The 15,652-nt window shown below is 44.1% G+C and overlaps 1 protein-coding gene across 2 annotated transcripts in view; it reads left to right on the top strand.

The window, feature by feature from the left end:
• The window catches only part of LOC148357337 (uncharacterized), a 49,792-nt gene extending 36,125 nt beyond the window's left edge, over window positions 1-13,667 (top strand). For both annotated transcript variants that reach the window (XM_088346969.1, XM_088346968.1), the window contains 4 exons: window positions 526-717; window positions 3,075-3,228; window positions 5,340-5,531; window positions 11,946-13,667. In XM_088346969.1, coding sequence (XP_088203095.1) covers window positions 526-717; window positions 3,075-3,228; window positions 5,340-5,531; window positions 11,946-12,255 — 848 coding nt within the window. In that variant the 3' untranslated portion in view covers window positions 12,256-13,667. The remainder of the gene's footprint in view (window positions 1-525; window positions 718-3,074; window positions 3,229-5,339; window positions 5,532-11,945) is intronic.
• Window positions 13,668-15,652: the final 1,985 nt, after the last annotated feature.

The raw sequence follows: 15,652 nt of genomic DNA, 5'->3' as shown, positions 1-15,652 counted from the left end.
TCTACCCTTGCATTCAAGGTGCTGTGCAGAATTAGAATTCATGGCTTAAAGTCATGATTGCAGTCTTGGTCTGCCCGGAAAATACAGAGTAGTCCGGTAAATAAGGTGCTAACTATTGAGGCGTTGACTTTTTTTTTTTTTTAATTGGAGAATGTCTGATCTAAAAGGGGTGTCTAAACAAAGAAACAAAAATAACAATAGCAATCAACTCAGTAATCATCCATCCACCCATCCATTATATGCACAGGCCAATTAACAGAACATGCATGTTTTTGGGAATCCAGGAGGAAACTTGAGTGCACGGAGAAAACCCACGCAAGCACGGGAAAAACATGCAAACTCCACTCAGGAAGGTTCGATCTCACGGCCTCAGAACTGTGCCACACACGCACTAACCACTGCGCCATTGTGCTGCCCCTCAGTAATCATTTTGTTGTTAATTAATAGAATCCTTCGCTTCTTTCAAATCCTACCTGTTTGTTTACGTTATAACTAACTCACTTCTTTGTTTGTTTTTCCCTTTAGGCTTGTTGTGCATGGCCGTCCTACCTCCGCGCCGGGGCTCCTTCTATGTGGAGAGCGGCACGGGTGTGTCAGTAGGCAGTGAGCTGACTTTCTGGTGCCGGGGGGGCTTCCAGCTGGTGGGAAGCCACAAAATCTACTGCCATGTCCGCAATGGCAAAGCGCAGTGGAGCAACTACTTGCCCGTGTGTGAAGGTGAGACTCTTATCAACACAACTCATTATTGAACCAGATTTTCTACACCAGGGGTTATGAACCTCTTTCACCCAGAGAGCCATAAAAGCAAAAAACTTTTTTTTTGAGAGACAGCCACACCATATATTTTAAGGCAAAATTCAACCAAACCGCCCAAAACCGCTCTCCAGACCAAAGTTAAGTGGTTTGATGGTTTCATGAAATCTATTTAAAAAATAATGCCAGGAGCTGTGTTTAATATCAGTATAACTAAACCACCCAAAATTCGACTCCCTCACGCAGTTATTTAAGGGTGGTGAGGCTCATTTTGTCTGTCATGGTGGATAATGGTTTTAAAACCAGGTGCAGGTAAAGTTCTTTTGGAAAAAATGTCACAAAATATTGTGAACAAGGATACCAACAAATTTACCTTAAATGCAGAAGGCGCTTGGCAAAAGAGGAAGTGTGCGTGTCCTGTCCTTTGTATAGCTTCCCCCATTCCTACCGCTTATCCAATCAAATTGCTCTAGGTGCTTTGCTACAGCTTCCGTGTAAAACGTTTTGGGTTAAAGTTTGTTCTGTAAGTCGTTATCATAAAGTGTCTCAACAGTGAATGTAAATTGTTCAAGGAGCTTCCATGTAAAGGATTGTTTAGCGATTTATAAACAAAGTGGTGCCTGACTGGTAAAATTGTTAAAATTGTGTTCAATGTATACTGGACTAAACTATATGAATATTGAATTGCAGGTTTGACAATCGCACAGCCTGAATCAACATCATAAAATTGTATTTTATCTCCGAGCCATATGTACTCATGAAAAGAGCCATGGGTTCCTGACCCCTGTTTCTACACTAAAAGTGCACCTGATTGTATAAGGCGCAACCACCCCCCCCCCCAATAAGTATTTTGTGATATTTTTTCATATGTAAGGCACACCGGATAAAGTGCATTAAATCAAAATCCCAGTAAAGACTAAGGTTGCTCAATTGATTCAAAAGCTGTATTTGCGCATTAATTTATCTACCCTGGTTATATCCTTGAGAGGAGTGACCGACAGCAAGACAAACACATACAAAAACAAAGAAAATTTAAAAAAGGGCAAAAAGAGGCAAAAATCACACACAAAAATATTTGGACCATGGCCAACCCAAATGCCCCAAAAAGTTAAGCGCCTCGCCACCCAAGTTGGTCATGCTTTCGTCCCTCCAGATGAAACGGGACACAAGAAAGCGGCCATATCACTCGGGTCAGGGTGACACAACACAGTCTTCTGTTCAATAGCAGGGCCCGACAACTTTCACTGGTTTACCCCTGCCGCAGCATACAGGTGCCCTGCCCATCCCTTAGAACACGTCTAAACATCCCACTATCCTTTTACAACACCTCTCCACTCATTCTTATCACCAAGAAGAGCTTTAGCTTCCACTATATTTCGACCTCTTTCCTGCAGTGCACTCATAAGACCATCCATCCACGTCAATTGCGGCCTTCCTCTAGGTCTCCTTCTGTAGATCCTCTTCAACATTCGCTCCTCATTCATCCTCTCCATTTGTCCAAACCAACTGAGTACTCCCTTATCCACACGCTTGCTCAATTCCACTACTACTCCACTTCTGTCTCTCACAATTTCATTTCTCAATCTATCCGATCTTGTCACTCCTAACATACTCCTCAAACACTTCATCTCAAAAACATTTAATTTCCTTCTCAAATCTGCGTTCAGGCTCCAAGTCTCTGCACCATAGAACACAGTCGGCACAATCACACTCTCATACAGTCCCCTCTTAACATCCATACTCATACTCCTGTTGCTCATCACTCTCCTCAGAGCACCCAATACCTTGCTTCCTTGATTCACTCTGTGCAATACCTCGCACTCCATTCCACCAACTGCAGCCCAAATCACGACCCATTGTCTATTTAGGTACTTGGGTTGTGATGTGGCTAAATATATAACTGATCACAATTGCATAGGATTGCAGACCATTAAATGCAACAGGAATCAAACCAAGCTCATAGTGTGGAATGCGCATTTATCTTATCTACTAGACCTCTAAGGTTACAGATGACACATGAAAATCAAGGTTTGTACGGGTGCTTGAGAATGCTTACATTTTAATATTGGATTTGTAAGGTCAGGAAAATGCTTGAATTTTGGGTGAAGTGCTTGAAAATGCTTGAAATAATTGCCATTTCTGTGTTCTTTCAATATTCCAATTTTGTCCGCATGCATTTAAAGCGCACCAGATTATACGGCGCACATTCAAAGTTCTGACCAAATTGTTTTTTTTTTGGGGTGCCCATTATAGGCCATAAAATACAGCAAATGGAACAGCAGCACCTGAGATTTTTTGTTCTTTTTTTTGGTACCCGAAAGCCATTCCCAGGCCCGAGGACCGCGGCTTGAGAGTGGCGGTCTTGGCGTCGGTGGTGAGCGGCGTTGTCATCCTCGCCATGTCGCTTTCCTTTCTCGTCTGCTGTCTGCAGGAACGAGCCGGCAGGAAAAAAGCCAAAAAAGAAGTGCGGGCCAGGTGAGTTAAATGCAAGACTATGGAAAAGCAATAGCTGAGTGAAGCTCGAGGATAAAGATGAAGAAGTACAGGTCCTTCTTAAAAAAATTGCATATTGTGATAAAGTTCATTATTTTCCAAAGTGTAACAAAAAAAATTAACTTTCATATAATTTAGATTACCGTATTTTCCGCACTATAAGGCGCACCTAAAAGCCTTTATTTTTTTCAAAAGCTGACCGTGCGCCTTATAATACAGTGCGCCTTATTTATGGATCAATGTTAATTCGCAAAGTCTTGCAACTAACTTGCCGCCACCGACTAGATTTCCCCCCGAACGCCAAGTAGTCCGCGGTGTATGCTGGGATTTATTTACCAGCGTTTCATTGGCTAACCAATGTGTCAATCATCATTTGAATGGATCACTATTGGCTAAAGTTATTCGGAGGTCAAGAGGCGGATCCTTTTTATAATTTACAGGCTGGCATTGGCTTAAACGGCAAAACAAAGCCTGCAATTGGCCGAAAAAGATGAATGCGTATAGCACGTGGCTGACGGCATACAGAAAGCATTTTTTTACTATTTTGTATTTGTAAATATTTTATTCTCCTGGATTTACTAAACTCACGGATATAAGAGGACCACGGCTGCACATTATTATGAACACAACGACTTCGGTGAGCTACTCCGGCTTTCTATATTATCCCTGTATCTTGTTTCAGACTGAACTCGATGGTTCTGTGATAAGCGGTGCAGATAATGGATGAATTGGAGTGTCAATTTTTAAATTAAACTCAATTCCAAGTGTTTATTGTCATATATACAGTAAAGTTGCGAGTGAAAAAGAAAATAGAAACTAAGGAATGGTTGGCATTTCTTGAAACCCAAGACTTTAACCTTCTGAATGATGGAACGATGCCTTTGAGTGACATCGTACGGACACCGCATCCGCACGTGTTCTCGACACGTATTTGCGTCTTTGCAAGCTTTGGGAATGTTAAGGGGGTAATAAGTTTGACTGAACTATCTGACTGTTTTTGTCGACGTTCCCATTGTAGCGCCTTATAATCCGGTGCGTCTTATGTATGTCAAAAATAGGACCAAAATCTTTTCGGAGTGCGCCCTATAACCCGGTGTGCCTTATAGTGCGGAAAATACGGTAATTGCAAACCAACTGAAATATTTCAAGTAGTTTATTGTTTTAATATGAATGATTTTGGCATACAGCTCATGTAAACCCAAAATCTCAAAAAAAATGCGCATCATGAAAAGGTGCTCTAAACAAGTTACACTTGACTATTGTTCAGTAGAGCAAAGTACTTTTTTCGGATGGAACAATTTTGCATGTCCTTCGGTGCCAGATTCTGCAGTAAGTACAGTGTCAAGTACCCCCAGTAATTGATGGTCTGGGGCACCATGTCAGTTGGTGATCATTCAATGGAGGAAAAGTGAGGTTTTAGGTTGAATTAATGAACACTCCGTTCCGCCTCCGGTAGCACAATAACTTTCAAATTGCTAGATGCACTACGGCGTTAGCATCCATGAGCACTTCTGCTAACAACGGATTGCGTGTGACGTCACGCCTCCTCTTCCGCTCAAGCGGAACATGATGGCAATCAAACAAGAGATGCTTAAAAGTCACAGGATACACAAAGAAGTCCCACTTAGTGGGAATTCACCAACCCATCGTAAGTATCTAACCCACCGTAGCCCTTTTCAAATTGCTAGATACACTACGGCGTTAGCATCTCATCTCGTGTCCTTTTCTGGTTGTGGTAATTTTGTGGCAAACACGGAAGAAGGCATACAAGTCACAGAAGATCACATAGAAGTTTAATTTAGGTATGATTGTGAACAATCTCACGAAAACATAAAATTTCTCCCAAAAATGTTGTAAGTGTGATTGGCCAAGGCTTGAACCTATGACCTCCCAGTCTCAGGGGGAGGCACCCAACCCTACATCAAGCTGGTCTACATTGGTCGTTTTACATGAGACACCGGGCACACTGCACAATAGGGAGCGCTGCAAAATTTGAAGAAAATCTGAGACTTATGTGCGCCTTAAAATATAATATGTTGCTCGCGGGTGAGAAACATTTTTATTTCAAATGGCACAAACTTGTTTTTTGTCAGGCGCAGGGTCAAGCGTTCAGCCCGCCGCGGCGAAAGATGGCTGGACAGAGAAAGGGAAGAAGGTGAATGGGAGGCCTTTCCCCCACCAAAGATCTTTCACCTTTCCCAGAGGATGAATCCTCGCTTGGCACCAGACAGTCCGCTCTACCTGACTGGGGGCCTTGGTGGATACGACAACAGGGGATATCAGAGGTGATGAGGCAACAACAGTCTCAACTGGTCCATTTACTGGAGCAGGATCCAAAACAAATCAGTTGGTCGTCAAGGATTATTGTCACGCTACATTACTCCACTCAATTCTCAACATGTTTGAAATAATACCAAATTAAAACGTTTTTGGGCATAGGCTACAACGTTAACTTTTTGACTACAACAGTCCTTTATACCAAAGATGTCAAACTCAGTTTGGCTCCAAACTCTCTTTTCTCATCACTGATAAAATCACACACAGTTTTGCATTACATTTATTATGACATTTCCACCAAGTCAAGTCATTTTTATTTGTATAGCCCTTAATCACAAAGAGTCTCCAAGGGCTTCACAGGTTATTACACAGGCTATTTTTTCAGACTATTATTACACCATCCCCTGATCTGGAACCAACATGAGGGCAAAGAAAAACTCAAAAAACCTCAACATGAGGAAAATGAAGAAACCTTGAGAAGGGACCGCACATGTGGTATCCGCCTTCCAGGATTACCAGACAGCAAAGGATGTTGCAATCCCAAATAATACAGAGATATTTTCCACGAAAAGTATAGATTATTCATATGCTATAGAGTAGAAGTGAGTTTTAAGCTTAGATTTAAACATTTCCACTGAAGTTGCAGATCGGATCTCAGGGGGAAGAGCATTCCACAGCACCGGTGCCCGGATGGAGATCGCTCTCCACCAGCGGAACACTTCTTGGCTCTTGGGATCACGAGAAGACCGGCGCTCTCAGAACGAAGGCTTCGAACCGGAACATAGGGGGAAATCAGATCTGAAACATATGAGGGAGCAAGTCCATGTTTGATTTTGTATAATACTAAGAGAACCTTGAAATCACATCTTAGGCTAAGAGGGAGCCAATGCAGGTTAGCCAAAATCGGCGTGATGTGATCGGACTTTTTTTGTCCTAGTTAAAAGCCTCGCTGCAGCATTTTGTACCAGCTGAAGACTCTTGATTCTGGACTTTGGGAGACCGGAGAGTAGTGCATTACACTAATAGAGACGGGAGGTAACAAACGCGTGAATTATAATTTCCGCATCCGACTGAGACAGTATAGCACAAATTTTAGCAATGTTGCGAAGATGGAAGAAAGCGGTTCTAGTAATTTTCTTCACATGCTTTTGAAAGGACAGATCGGGGTCAAATATGACACCTACATTTTTAACTGAGTCACTCTGTGTGATGTAACATTTGTCAATGTTCACAGCAGTTTTTGAGAATAAGTCACGGCATTTAGATGGACAAATAACTAACATTTCGGTCTTTTCAGAGTAAAGACGCAAGAAATTGAGTAACATCAACTCTTTTATCTCAGTGAGGCAGGCCTCCAAATTTCCACAATTTAGTGTGGCAGATTCCTCCAACGGAAGATATAGCTGATAATATCAGGAAACTGATATTATACTTGTGAATAATATCACCTAATGGAAGCATGTAAATGCTGAAAAGAAGGGGGCCAAGCACTGAACCCTGCGGAACACCACAATTGTTATTTTGGACTTTCTGTAGTGTGACATTTCCCTGTATGTTTTTTTAAGTTTGTTTTATTTTTGCACACCAAATTTTGCAGTTTTTTTATTATCTTTAAGAAATGAATAGTTATTCCTAGCTAAAATATCTAGTTGTGTACTTGCCAGTATGTTTTGCATTTACAGTATTCCCTCGTTTTACGCAATGGTTGCGTTCCAAAAGGGGCACGATAGTCAAAAAAACCCAAAAAGAATATTTTATTTATGTATTAATTTTTCTAAATACTACTAAATTACTATTATGAAACAACGATTTTTTGATAGTGGTGGTAACACGTTACCTCCATCCATGCTAAATCCACGCTTTTCGGCACGTTTTCACTGAACAAAAACTCAAGCGTCTTATCAGCGTGATTGGATTGTAATGTAAGTGACAGCTTAATTTGTTTGGCCAGGTGCTGTCCTCTGCCAACATTTTTAACACAGCAAGCAGACTGGTCTTTGCTCATCTCCCTCCATGGTCACAGTGAAGTGCTACGTGAAGTGTTTGGCCCTTTACCCCGTCTTTCTTTGCTTGTCTCCTCGTTCAATAATCTGAGTGGTTTGCCTTTGATGGCAATAATGCACACAGACGTTTGTACCACTCTAATAGGTTGGATAAAAAAAAAAACTTGTATTTAAGGTTCTGGGCACAAACTACTATGGCATAAGTGAACCACATTCACTCTACAACAGGGTCCCTTGTGGGCCTGCTACACTTCATGTCTACACTTCACACTCAATGCTTATACTCTGTGCCTAATGCACTGTGTTGAGGCTAAAAGTAAACAAAAAACCCTGCCACTGAGAATGCCACTGCCCCTTAGTGTTGTGGAGGAGTTATTTCACTTTATTCAGGGAAAGTAAAAAAAAAAAAAAAAAAAAAAAATTTCCCCCAAGTTAAAAAGTCTCCGCGCCCCCCTTGACAGAAACTCGCGTCCCCCATGGAGGCCTGCCCAACTATTTAAAGACCAGTGAGCTAAATCATTCAAATTGAACATTCTTTTCTCCAGACAGGGCTACTCAGGCCTTCCTTTCCGCAATGTGTACTCTCACGTGTTGAAACAGATCAGAATTATTTGTCAAATCCTGACCACAATCTAAACAATTCAAAGACTGTTCCCCCTTGTGAGATCTGATGTGTTTAACAACATTTAATGTTTGAGTAAACGTTTCCCCACAGACGAAACACCTATAGGGATTTCCATCGACGTGTGTTATCATGTGTACTTCCATATTCCTTTTGTTTGCGAAGGCTTGACTGCAAAATGAGCAAGGAAACAGTTTTTCCCCTGTGTGCGTTCTAATGTGTGTGGTCAAATCGGATTTTTGAGAAAATGCTTTTCTGCAAACAGTGCAAGAAAATGGTTTTTCCCCTGTATGCATTCTCATGAAATCCCCCACCATCCGATTTACATTCACCAAGAATCAGAGGAGAGCAAAAACCAACGTACCAGTATTTATTGTATTTATCCATCCATCCATCCATCCATTGTCTTCCGCTTATCCGAGGTCGGGTCGCGGGGGCAGCAGCTTTAAAACGGAAGCCCAGACGTCTCTATCTCCAGCCACCTCCTCCAGCTCAACCGACGGGACCCCGAGGCGTTCCCCAGCCAGCCGAGAGACATAGTCTCTCCAACGTGTCCTGGGTCGCCCCCGGGGCCTCCTGCCGGTGGGACATGCCCGGAACACCTCCCGAGGAAGGCGTCCAGGAGGCCTCCTTATTAGATGCCCGAGCCACCTCAACTGGCTCCTCTTAACGCGGAGGAGCAGTGGCTCTACACCGAGTCCCTTCCGGATAACTGAGCTTCTCACCTTATCTCTAAGGGAGAACCCAGCCACCCTGCGGAGGAAACTAATTTCGGCCACTTGTATCCGGGATCGTGTTCTTTCGGTCATGACCCAAAGTTCATGACCATAGGTGAGGGTAGGAACGTAGATCGACCGGTAGATCGAGAGCTTTGCCTTTCGGCTCAGCTCCCTCTTCACCACGACGGACCAGTACAGGGTCCGACTGACGGCAGACGCTGCACCGACCCGTCTGTCGATCTCCCGTTCCATCCTACCCTCACTCATGAACAAGACCCCAAGATACTTGAACTCCTCCACTTGGGGCAAGACCTCCTCCCCGACCCGGAGGGAGCATACCACCCTTTTCCGACTGAGAACCAGAGTGCTGATCCTCATCCCGGCCGCTTCACACTCGACTGCGAATCGCTCCAGCGAGAGCTGAAGATCACGGCCTGAGGAAGCCAACAGCACCACGTCATCAGCAAAAAGCAGTGACGCAATGCTGAGGCCCCCAAACCGGACTCCATCCCCGCCAAGGCTACGCCTAGAAATTCTGTCCATAAAAGTTATGAACAGAATCGGTGACAAAGGGCAGCCCTGGCGGAGCCCAACCCTCACCGGGAACGAATCCGACTTACTGCCGGCAATGCGGACCAGACTCTGGCACCGGGCATACAGGGACCGCACAGCCCGGATAAGACTGTGCGGTACCCTATACTCCCGAAGCACCCCCCAGAGGGCCTCCCGAGGAACACGGTCGAATGCCTTCTCCAAGTCCACAAAACACATGTAGACCGGACAGGCAAACTCCCATGCACCCTCAAAGACTCAAGTGTATAGAGCTGGTCCAGTGTTCCACGGCCAGGACGAAAACCACACTGTTCCTCCTGAATCCGAGATTCGACTTCCTGGTGGACCCTCCTCTCCAGTACCCCTGAATAGACCTTACCAGGGAGGCTGAGAAGTGTGATTCCCCTGTAGTTGGAACACACTCTCCGGTCCCCCTTCTTAAAGACGGGAACCACCACCCCAGTGTGCCAGTCCAGAGGCACTGTCCACGCGATGTTGCAGAGGCGTGTCAACCATGACACGCCCACAACATCCAGAGCCTTAATGAAATCCGGGCGGATCTCATCGACCCCCGGGGCCCTGCCACCGAGGAGTTTTTTGACCACCTCGGTGACTTCAACCCCAGTGATACGAGAGCCCAACCCAGAGTCCTCAGGCTCTGCTTCCCCAGAGGAAGAAGTGTCGGTGGGATTGAGGAGGTCTTCGAAGTACTCCGCCCACCGATTCGCAACGTCCCGGGACGAGGTCAGCAGCGCCCCATCGGCACTATATACAGTGTCAATGGCACACCGCTTCCCCCCCAAGACGCCGGATGGTGGACCAGAATTTCCTCTAAGCCGTTCGGAAGTCGTCTTCCATGGCCTCGCCAATCTCCTCCCATGCCCGAGTTTTTGCCTCGGCAACCGCCGAAGCCGCATTCCGCTTGGCCAGCCGATACCTGCCAGCTGCTTCCAGAGTCCCACAGGCCAGGAAGGCCCGATAAGACTCCTTCTTCAGCTTGACGGCATCCCTCAACGCCGGTGACCACCAACGGGTCTGAGGGTTGCCGCTGCGGCAGGCACCGACTACCTTACGGCCACAGCTCCGATCAGCCGCTTCGACAATGGAGGCGGGGAACATGGTCCATGGGCAAAGTTCTGCCGGAGGTGTGAATTGAAACTTCTTCTGACAGGAGATTCTGCCAGCCGTTCCCAACAGACCCTCACAACACACTTGGGTCTGCCGGGTTGGGCCGGCAACTTTCCCCACCATCGAAGCCAACTCACCACCAGGTGGTGATCAGTTGGCAGCTCCGCCCCTCTCTTCACCCGAGTGTCCAGGACATGCGGCCGCAGGTCCGACGAAACAACAACAAAGTCGATCATCGCACTACGGCCTAGGGTGTCCTGGTGCCAAGTGCACATATGGACACCCTTATGCCTGAACATGGTGTTCATTATGGACAAACCATGATGGGCACAGAAGTCAAATAACAAAACACCACTCGGGTTCAGGTCAGGGGGGCCGTTCTTCCCAATTACGCCCCTCCAGGTCTCACTGTCATTGCCCACGTGAGCGTTGAAGTCTCCCAGCAGTACGAGGGGGTCCCCAGGGGGCGCGCTCTGAAGCACACCCTCTAAGGACTCCAAGAAGGGTGGGTACTCCGAACTGCTATTTGGTGCATAAGCACAAACAACAGTCAGGACCCGTCCCCCTACCCGAAGGTGGAGGGAGGCTACCGTCTCGTCTACTGGGGTGAACCCCAACGTACAGGCGCCGAGCCGTGGAGCAATTAATATGCCCACACCGTTCTGCGCCTCTCACCACGGGCAACTCCAGAGTGGAAGAGAGTCCAACCCCTCTCGAAAGGACTGGTGCCAGAGCCCAAGCCGTGCGTAGAGGTGAGTCTGACTATATCTAGTCGGAATTTCTCAACCTCACGCACCAACTCGGGCTCCTTCCCTGCCAGAGAGGCAACGTTCCATGTCCCAAAAGCCAGTTTCTGTAGCCGGGGATCGTCGCGCCAAGGACCCCTCCCTTGGCCGCTACCCAGCTCTCTGCGCACCCGACCCCTTTGGCCCCTCCTACAGGTGGTGAGCCAATGGGAAGAGGGTCCCACGTCTTCCCTTCGGGCTGTGCCCGGCCGGCCCCCGTGGGTAAGGGTCCGGCCACCAGGCGCTCGCCAGCGGACCCCACCTCCGGGCCTGGCTCCAGAAGGGGAACCCGGTAACCCGCGTCCGGGCGAGGGAAATCGAGGACCAAAGTTTTGTGTCAATCATAAGGGGTCTTCTGATCTGCGTTTTGTCTGGCCACTCACCTAGGACCTGTTTGCCATGGGTGACCCTACCAGGGGCTTAAAGCCCCCGACAACATAGCTCCTATGATCATTGGGACACACAAACTCCTCCACCACGATAAGGTAGCAGATCAAGGAGGAGTATTGTATTTATTCGTTACTTATTCATGCAACTACCATGTGTCGATAAAGTCTAAAAAAAATTTTTAGAGTACTTTGATCTTAATCTTTTTCTTCCCTTCGTCCGACAGGAGTCAAGAGAATCTTCTAAAAGCGGCCCCACCCGCCCTTTTCCGCTCTGACTCGCAGCTCTACCCACACGTGGTACTGCAGAGGGCCCCGCCTCCGACGGGCCCCTCGGCCCCTTTGGCCCCGCTCTACCTTCACCTTCCCACCTCCTCCTCTTCGTCCACGCCTGCCCAAGCCACTTCTGCTCATGTTTTGGGGCAATACCAAACACCCACGTACCCGCCCAACCCCAATGCGCCGCCGCCTCCTTTCCACCAGCCCAACCCGGCACCCGTTTACTCAAACCCTACGCCGCAGCAGTCCTGGCAATGAGCGGCTTCCTTTTCGCCAACAGACACAAAAGAAAATCAATCTCTGGAGGCTCTAAAGACGAGTGGTTGCTTCCAATATAGACCCTAGCTTTCCTTTTTCATACGTGCAAGTATAATTTCTCCAAAAAGGAGATCAAGCAGGGTAACTAATGGTAGAACTTCCTGTGTATTTTGAAATGAAACAGTGTTTGGAAAAACTGGCTAGCTTGATAGATTGACAGAAATCGATAAAAAAATAGCTCAAAATAAATTAAACAACCCAGACTGGAAGTCATGCACCAAAATGCAAGGAAAATCCAACATATTTCAAAATGAAACCATTCGGTAAACTTGCTAGTAGGATACTTAAGAACGTACCTAACTGAACATCTTGACATAAAACAAAAGGTTTACATTTATCAAACAAGTCAGACAAGGAATCATGAATTAAAATGCAAAACAAATCAGAAAGATTTTAAAATAAAGCCGTTTTGGAAGCTGGTTAAAAGATATCTTAACAAAGCTTGCTAACAGGGCAGCTTGACACGAAATAAAAGACAACAAAACAGGTTGAAATTTAATGAAACGAGTAGAAAGTAGTCATGCATTGAAAAGCAGAGTGAAACCGACATATTTCAAACAAAACTGTCTGGGAAGCTGGATAACTGGATAGATTGACACAAATCGGAAATTAATTCGACCTCAACAAAAAAATAGTCAGACTGGAAATCATGCATTTAAAGGTGAGGTAAACCCAATATAATTGTAAAATAAAGCCGTTTGGGAAGCTAGCTAACAGTATAGCTCGATTGAACTACCTAACTGGACAGCTTTACATAAAATAAAAATCTTTAAAAAATTACTTAAAATGAATGAAAATAGCCAGACAACACGTCATGCACCAAAATGCAAGGTATTAGAAATCTGACATGTTGCTAAACCAAATTGTTCAGTAAGCTAACTAATATAATAGCATGATGATAGAGTTAGCTAACTCGACAGCTCGACACGATAAAAAGACAAAAGAATTGCTCAAAATGACAGGAAGTCATGCACCAAAACGCAAGGTATTGTAAATAAGATGAGAAATAAATAAATAATATTGTACATAGAGTCAAAATTCAGAAACTGGATTTTGGTTAGGCTTAAAAGGTGTTGGTTGTCCCTAAATTAGTAGAAACTGCACTGAATAGGAAGAAAAGATATTTGGTATAGTTTTTTTTTCATTATTCTTTACTTCCTGATTTTCTTCTATGATGAATATTGTTGTTGCTTTCGTCACTTTAACCATGCCGCTTTTTGTTCTTTCCAAAATACTACCACAAAAGTAGCCACATCATTTGCACTTTTTTTCTAAAGAGATTTGATTTTCCAACGTGTAAAGATTTTTCTGATGTGATTATTAAAAACTGAGATTTTTGTCGAGTTGAATAAGGCTGTGTGTGTTTTTTTGTCATATGATGTCCATGCTTAAAAAATGTGGATTTTTTTTTCTGTGTTGGGTAGCAGTTAAAAAAATACCTTTAATTTACAGTATTTTCCGGAATATAAGGCCCACTGGATTATAAAGCACAATTTCTAGCAAATTTGGCATTTTTCGGGACACCTTAAATCAGGTAAACATCTGGCGCACTTCCAGCTATCTAATTTAGGTTTTGTGTGTGCCTTACAGTCTGAAAAATCTGGTGTAGGCCTATATCTGGCGCACTTTCAAATATCTGGCAAATTTTGGGATTTAGATGTGCCTTATACTCAGACAATACGGCAAAACAGTATCTGGCTCAATTTTTAATTTCTGGCAAATTTGGGGTTTCAGGTGTTCTTATACATAGAAAATACTGTATACATCTGGCGCACTTTTAGATTTTTAACAGATTTGAAGTTTCAGCTGCGCCTTATAATCTATACATGCAGTAATATCTGGCTCAGTTTTGATATTCTGGCAAATTGGGTCTTTTTAGGTGCCTTTTATATTGGGAAAAATATGGCGAATATTTGCTTTACTTTAAATTTTCTGGCGGATTTGGGATTTTAGGCATAACCTTTTGTCTGAAATGTGGTAAATATCTGGCACACTTTTGAATTTCTTGCAAATTTGGGGGTTTTAAGCAAACTTTGAAGTGCACTTTCAAATTTCTGGCAATGTGGGGGTTTTAGATCCGCTCTAAAGTGTAAAAAAATACAGAAAATATCTGGCTCACTTTCAAATTTCTGGCAAATTGGAGGTTTTAGATACGCTTCATTCGCAGAAAATATGGTAAATGTCTGACGCACTTTCAATTTTCTGACAAAATTTGGGTTTTATGTGTGCCTTATACCAAAAAATATGGCAAAGAACCGGTACACTTTTAAATTTCTGGCAAATGTGAGGTTCAAGATGCGCCTTATAGTCTGCAAAATATGGTAAAAATCCGTCCGACTTTTAAATTTCTCGCAAACTTGCGTTTTTGGGTGCGCCTTATAGTCATAAAGTATGGTAAATATCTGGTGCACTTTGAAATTTCTGGCAACTTTTGTTTTTTAGGAGTGCCTTATCTTGCACACTTTTGAATTTCAGGCAAATTTGGGGGTTTTAGGCCGATTTTACACAAGTATGTTAAATCTTAGGCACACTTTTAAATTTCTTGCAAATCTGGGTTTTTTATGATCACCATATGGGAAATATTTGGACTTTTTAGGTGCACCTCATAGTTTGAAAAATACTTGAAATGTATGGAACTCTTTGGGATTTCTGGCAAGTCATTTTTTTTTAATTTGCTTTGTAGTCCGAAAACTATGGTAACTACATGGCCTTGCTCTGAATTATTCATTTTATGTGTGCAATGCATCGGTAACGAGTTAAAATAACAACATGCCGGCTTTGCATCTGAGGCAGACACAACGACAGAACACCTGCCTCATTTGTTTTTTTCTTATCATCAGCCAGACAGAAAATAGCAAAAAGAACACTTCATTCAGATACATTAAAAATATACATTATTATTTTCTTTTTAATCAGTTTGTTTATCTTGGCCCGATTCAGATTTGTTTTTCCCAATTCAGTTTCTTTTCGACTTCGAGCATCAACAAGATGAATATCGAAAAAGAACCAACAGGTTTATATGAACTTGATGCCTTCTGCAAAGAAAAACCCTGGGACGTCATTTGGATGGTTGCAAATCTTTTCGTCCTGGTCGTTGGTGCAATTAGCAACGGCATCATGTTGTGGATTCTCATACGGGGGATGAAGACGAACTCTGCCTCAAAGGTCAGTTGAATGCTTTTCCAATTTACCGACCTTCATAAAAATTGGTAACGGAGGTTTTTGTTTCTTAGGTGCTTGGTTTGAACCTTGTTGTGATGGATTTCCTTTACATCAGTTTTTTACCATTTGCATGTGCTTTTGACCCTTTTACATTGGTGAAAAACACAACAGGTAA

The sequence above is a fragment of the Urocampus carinirostris genome, chromosome 11, assembly GCF_059441175.1.
Source record: "Urocampus carinirostris isolate Australia breed hairy pipefish chromosome 11, RoL_Ucar_1.0, whole genome shotgun sequence".
Classification (NCBI taxonomy): Eukaryota; Metazoa; Chordata; class Actinopteri; order Syngnathiformes; family Syngnathidae; genus Urocampus; species Urocampus carinirostris.
This window is presented reverse-complemented; position numbering and strand designations above follow the sequence as displayed.